Below are 5,934 nucleotides of genomic sequence, written 5' to 3'. Positions count from 1 at the left end.
CAGCCCTGCGGCTGTACCCAGCTCTGTGGCTGCACCCAGCCCTGCGGCTGTACCCAGCCCTGCGGCTGTACCCAGCTCTGTGGCTGCACCCAGCCCTGCGGCTGTACCCAGCTCTGTGGCTGCACCCAGCCCTGCGGCTGTACCCAGCTCTGCGGCCGTACCCAGCCCTGCGGCTGCACCCAGCCCTGCGGCTGTACCCAGCTCTGTGGCTGTACCCAGCCCTGCGGCTGCACCCAGCTCTGCGGCTGTACCCAGCTCTGTGGCTGTACCCAGCTCTGCGGCTGCACCCAGCTCTGCGGCTGTACCCAGCTCTGTGGCTGTACCCAGCCCTGCGGCTGCACCCAGCCCTGCAGCTCCAAGCGGGTCCAGCCGGGGTTTGGCAGCGTGGGGAGACACCGGCAGCAGCTCCCAGAACCCATCGTGTCCCGCAGCAGAACTAAGTCCCTGCTGCTGCAAATACGATGACTCACATGTCATCACTGCACCCGCATCCAGCCAGGGGCTCGCCGGTAGCGTGCGATGGGCTCCCACCCTTCTTGTTCACCTGCTCTTATTTGCAAGTGTTGAGCCCCGGTTCAGAACATAAACGGGTGACTTGCCCTTACATGTCAGACCTCCTACTGTTAAATTTACCCTGGTCGCTCTGGTTCCTGATCACTCCTGATCCCTCTGGTTCCTGAGGCCCCCGTTCTGTGCACCAGGCGGGTCCCACCTCGGCTGGCGCTGGCTTCACCAGAACTTGTCGGCAGATGCCTGGGCAGCAGTGGAGGCACCGGCACGGCCCGGAGAGCCTTCCAGCCTCCCCGCCGCAGCCGCACCGTGGGCACCTGTGCCGTGACAAAACCCCCTCAGCGCTGGGAAAGTCACACATAAACGATTTTAAATGTGTACAGATCAATGTGCACGGGATGCAGCTTTGCAGACAGGGACAGTGGGGACAGGACGATTGCGGGGACACTGCTGCCACCTCTTGTCACCCGCTCAGGGACTGCAGCACCGGCCAAGCAAGCCGGGCTGTTACTCCATCAGAATGCAGGCGGCTTTGTCTGGGGAAGAGGGGTGGTCCAAGGTTTCAAGAACACTGGATCATATTGTCCTTATGTACCTCTCCAGTGTATGCAAAACTAGCAAAAAACCCAAAACCCGCCAACTGTAAAAAATCATGTCTGGGAAAGTGCAGGAGAGCTCGGGCAGGCAGCGGCTTCTCAGCCTTGGGGCAGCCCCATCCAGGACAGAGCAACGCGTGCGGATGTCAGGGGAGGAGAAGGGGACAGAGGAGGCTTGAACTATTACATGAAAGGTCTTCTCTCAATATTAACAAAAAAACCCAAAACTGAAAAGAGAAATGAATCAGAACTTAGATCTGGTACTTAGCAAACACCGATACTGATCACAGTGCGTGAGTAGAAGAAAGGAGAAAATACTGTGAGAATAGAGGATCCTTAATCTGGAAGAGAAAGACCTGAAAATGCTGGATGAGCCAGCGCTGACACTGGAGCAGCTCCAGCAGGAAAACAGGTTGTTAACACGGCTGTGAACAGCACTAAACAGGTTCTCGTGGTAGGTAGCTAAAAGAAAATCCTCCAACAGGAGCACTGAATTTGCTGTTGCTCCGTGTGTTAAAATCATGACTGATGTGCAGATGCATGTTCTGGACAGAGACATAAAATACAGGTTAATGGGTATAAAGCATGGGTACCAATCTGAAATTTAACTGTGCTGTTTAAACTGGTGAAGAGACGGAACAATTGACCTCAGTTGCTAAAAGCACATCTATAAAGAGGAAAGGGATGCTTTCTTTTCCACTTTGGTCTTATGGAATGGCAATGAACCTCTGCACAGCCAGCAGGTGACATCGCTAACATTTAGTAAATGGAGAACGACGTGAATTGATGCCTGGTCTGGGAACGCTGTTGGAGCTTGCCCAGGTTTGTCAGAGTCACCTGTGGAGAAGCTGCTTGTTTGGCAGCTCATTTTGGAGCACGCGAGTTTCAGGTCAGAGCGGCAGGGAAGGAGATCCCGAGCCCAGCAGCACGCGGGCTCCATCGCCCCACACAGCCCGTCGGGTGAGAACTGCCCGGCACGGCTCCATCGCCCCACACAGCCCGTCGGGTGGGAACTGCCCGGCACGGCTCCATCGCCCCACACAGCCCGTCGGGTGGGAACTGCCCGGCACGGCTCCGTCGCCCCACACAGCCCGTCGGGTGGGAACTGCCCGGCACGGCTCCGTCGCCCCACACAGCCCGTCGGGTGGGAACTGCCCGGCACGGCTCCATCGCCCCACACAGCCCGTCGGGTGGGAACTGCCCGGCATGGCTCCATCGCCCCACACAGCCCGTCGGGTGAGAACTGCCCGGCACGGCTCCATCGCCCCACACAGCCCGTCGGGTGAGAACTGCCCGGCACGGCTCCATCGCCCCACACAGCCCGTCGGGTGAGAACTGCCCAGCACGGCTCCATCGCCCCACACAGCCCGTCGGGTGAGAACTGCCCGGCATGGCGCCGGTACCGCACACAGCCCGTCCGGGTGAGAACTGCCCGGCACGGCGCCGGTACCGCACACAGCCCACACACAGAGGCCATTGGAGACGAAGAAAAGGCCGCACAGGCAGAACACGATTGTGTCCTGAACAGCTCCAAGATCACCCGTGGTGCCCCGAGGTGCCCTGGGCTGTCACGCAGCCTGTAGCTGGTGCAGGTTGATGCCACATCCCCAACCAGGTGGGGAAGAGTAAAGTTGGCGGCCGTGGCATCTAAGGAGTGATGCGACCACGTCCAGGGGACAGGGAAGCACGTTGTCACCGTGAGCACAGCCAGGAGGGAAAGAGAGACATGGTATACTCATCAAGATGGGGCTGGGCGGGCAGCATTAGTCCAGATACACACTGGTTTTGGTTTCTTCTGTGTCATTTTCTTGCATTCAGGTGTCCAAAACTGAACGGCAGCTCTCTGGACTCTAAAATCCTAATGTCTGTGAAATCCCAACATGGGAAGCTTCCAACCAGCTTGGAGATAGGAACAAACCCACCCCACCCGCGAAACCGTTGCCTCGCGGGCTGTGCCCCGGCCCCCACAGCGCCCGTTTCTGCCCGCACACCAGCCAGCCGGCCCCATGGCGGGTGAGAACCAGACCGACGTGACCCAGTTCATCCTCCTGGGCTTTTCCCATGGCCGGTCCTTCCTCTTTGTGCTCTTCTTGGCCATCTACCTGGCCACGCTGCTGGGGAACTCCGCGATACTCGCCCTCGTGTCCCTGGATCCCCATCTCCACAGCCCCATGTACTTCTTGCTCAGTCACCTGTCCTGCTTGGACATCTGCTACTCGTCGGTGACGGTGCCCAAGATCCTGGCAAACACCCTGCGCCCTCAGGCCACCATCTGGCGCCGCGGGTGCCTGGCGCAGTCGTTCTTCCTGATGGCGTGCGCGGGGGCCGAGTGCGCGCTCCTGGCCGTCATGGCCTACGACCGCTACGCCGCCATCTGCCGGCCCCTGCACTACACCCGCGCCATGAGCCGCGGCGTCTGCGCGGCGGCCGCCGCCGGCTGCTGGCTCTGGGGGCTGCTGGACTCGGCCGTGCACACCACCCTGGCCTCCCGGCTCTCGTTCTGCGGCGCCGCGCGGCTCCAGCACATCTTCTGCGACGTGCCCCCGCTGCTCCGCGCCGCCTGCAGCGACACGCGCCCCAGCGAAGCGGCTCTCCGCGCCGCCAGCGTCTTCGTGGGCCTCGGCCCCTTCCTGCTCGTGGTCACCTCCTACCTCCGCATCCTGGCCACCGTCCTCAAGATGCCGGTGGCCGGCGGCTGGCAGAAGGCCCTCTCCACCTGCTCTGCCCACCTGCTCGTGGTCACCGTGTACTTTGTGACAGCCAACCTGAACTACACCCGGCCCAGCTCCGGCTACTCCCCGGCAGCCGACACGCTGGTCTCCGCACTGTACTGCATCGTCACCCCCATGCTGAACCCCCTCATCTACAGCCTCCGCAACCAGGAGGTGCGGGGGGCCCTGCGGAAGGTTCTGCGGGGATGGAGCTTCCCTGGCAGCAGTGCATGAGCGGTGCAGAGCTGCATGGGAGCCGTGCGGTGCTGCATGGCAGCTTGGGAGCCGTGCGGTGCTGCAGGAGAGCTATGCGGTGCTGCAGGAGAGCTGTGCGGTGCTGCAGGGGAGCCGTGCGGTGCTGCATGGGAGCTTGGGAGCCGTGCGGTGCTGCAGGAGAGCTGTGCGGTGCTGCAGGGGAGCTGTGCGGTGCTGCATGGGAGCCGTGCGGTGCTGCAGGGGAGCTGTGCGGTGCTGCATGGGAGCCGTGCGGTGCTGCAGGGGAGCTGTGCGGTGCTGCAGGGGAGCCGTGCGGAGCTGCATGGGAGCCGTGCGGTGCTGCAGGGGAGCCGTGCGGTGCTGCATGGGAGCCGTGCAGAGCTGCATGGGAGCCGTGCGGTGCTGCAGGGGAGCCGTGCGGTGCTGCATGGGAGCCGTGCGGTGCTGTGGCGGTGTTGCCATGTGTGCCAAATGGCTGCTGGGGGCAGCAGGCTCAGGACTTGTGGCACACTGACCATCAGCACATCCCTGATGGCCGAACAGCTCAATAAGGTTGGGAACAAGGCTACCATTCCACAATTATCTCTTTATTTTGCAACTGTCGTGTGCTGAGCTCAGCACAGGCCTTGTTGCAGCTACGCTGCTGCCAGGGAACACTGTAAACGGCGTTTTCACGTGGAACCAGACACCTGCTGGCCCGGGCAGGGCTGTGAGCTCTGCTCTGGGTCTGCCCAAGGGGCTGAGCCGGGCCCTGTACGGCACAAGGGCCGGTGCCTTGGTCTGCACAAGCTGCGCTCCGCAAGGGGCTGCCACACCTCCCGCCACCCACCCAGGCTCCGGCGCCAGCTCCGCTGTCCGCTGCCTTTCTGCAGCCTGCCCTGACCGCTCCGGAGCGCTTTGCACATTAGCGCAGCAACCAGCAGTTTAAACAGACTACCTGTTATTCTCAGCGCTTTGGTCAAGCGGCAAGTAATTAGCACTGAGCTGTGAGCTGGCATTGCTTAAATCATCACCAGAAATGCTTTGCTTTATAGACATGAAAACCAAAGCATTGCGCTGCAGTTGTGCTGGTGTGGCTGTGGGTGGCAGCGGCCGAGGGCTGGCTGGTGACATGGGACAGCCACCCGAGCCCAGCTGCCTCACGTTAACTCCTGCAGGGGCTCTGCAGCCGGGGCCAAGCGCAAGTGACTGCATGAGCGCTGGGGCAATCGTGCTGCTGGGCAGACCCGCAGGCACGTGCAGGGTCAGCAGAGCCCAACGCGACGGCAGAACGAGGAGTGAGGAGCAGCTGCCCAGCGCGCAGGGGCTGCGTGGGGAGGGAACAGGCACGGGAGCCACACGGGAGCTGCACGGGGAGCTGCACGGGAGCTGCACGGGGAGCTGCACGGGAGCTGCACAGGGAGCTGCACAGGGAGCTGCACGGGAGCTGCACAGGAGCTGCACAGGGAGCTGCATGTGGAGCTGCATAGGAGCTGCACGGGGGCCTGCATGGGGAGCTGCACAGGAGCTGCACAGGGAGCTGCATGTGGAGCTGCATAGGGAGCTGCATGTGGAGCTGCATAGGAGCTGCACGGGGGCCTGCATGGGGAGCTGCACAGGAGCTGCACAGGGAGCTGCACAGGGAGCTGCACAGGAGCTACATGGGGAGCTGCACAGGAGCTGCATGCCTGCAGCCAGAGCGCATTTCTGCAGCTGTGCCACAGAGGGGCTGCAGGGGGCCCAGACGTGCCCATCCATAGCTCCGTTACCAGGACGCAGCCACCAGAAGCCGGTCTGCTCCCAAAGAGACCCGCTGCGGAGCCAGGGAGCGGCGCAGGAGACACAGCCTGTTGGGAGCAGTTTGCCGGTTCTTAGTGTACAACACACACTGATCTTATTCTTTGGGGAAAAACCTCTGTAAC

The 5,934-nt window shown here is 61.9% G+C and overlaps 1 protein-coding gene across 1 annotated transcript; it reads left to right on the top strand.

Moving 5' to 3' along the window:
* Nucleotides 1–2,935: 2,935 nt before the first annotated feature.
* LOC309449129 (olfactory receptor 5V1-like) lies at nucleotides 2,936–4,051 on the top strand (the record flags this gene model as incomplete). Its single annotated transcript, XM_082071051.1, has 1 exon — nucleotides 2,936–4,051. Exon 1 carries the CDS (start codon nucleotides 3,113–3,115, stop codon nucleotides 4,049–4,051), a length of 939 nt encoding a protein of 312 aa, XP_081927177.1. The 5' UTR covers nucleotides 2,936–3,112.
* Nucleotides 4,052–5,934: the final 1,883 nt, after the last annotated feature.

The sequence above is a fragment of the Streptopelia decaocto genome (genome assembly GCF_964273445.1).
Source record: "Streptopelia decaocto genome assembly, chromosome: 1".
Taxonomy (NCBI): Eukaryota; Metazoa; Chordata; class Aves; order Columbiformes; family Columbidae; genus Streptopelia; species Streptopelia decaocto.
This window is presented reverse-complemented; position numbering and strand designations above follow the sequence as displayed.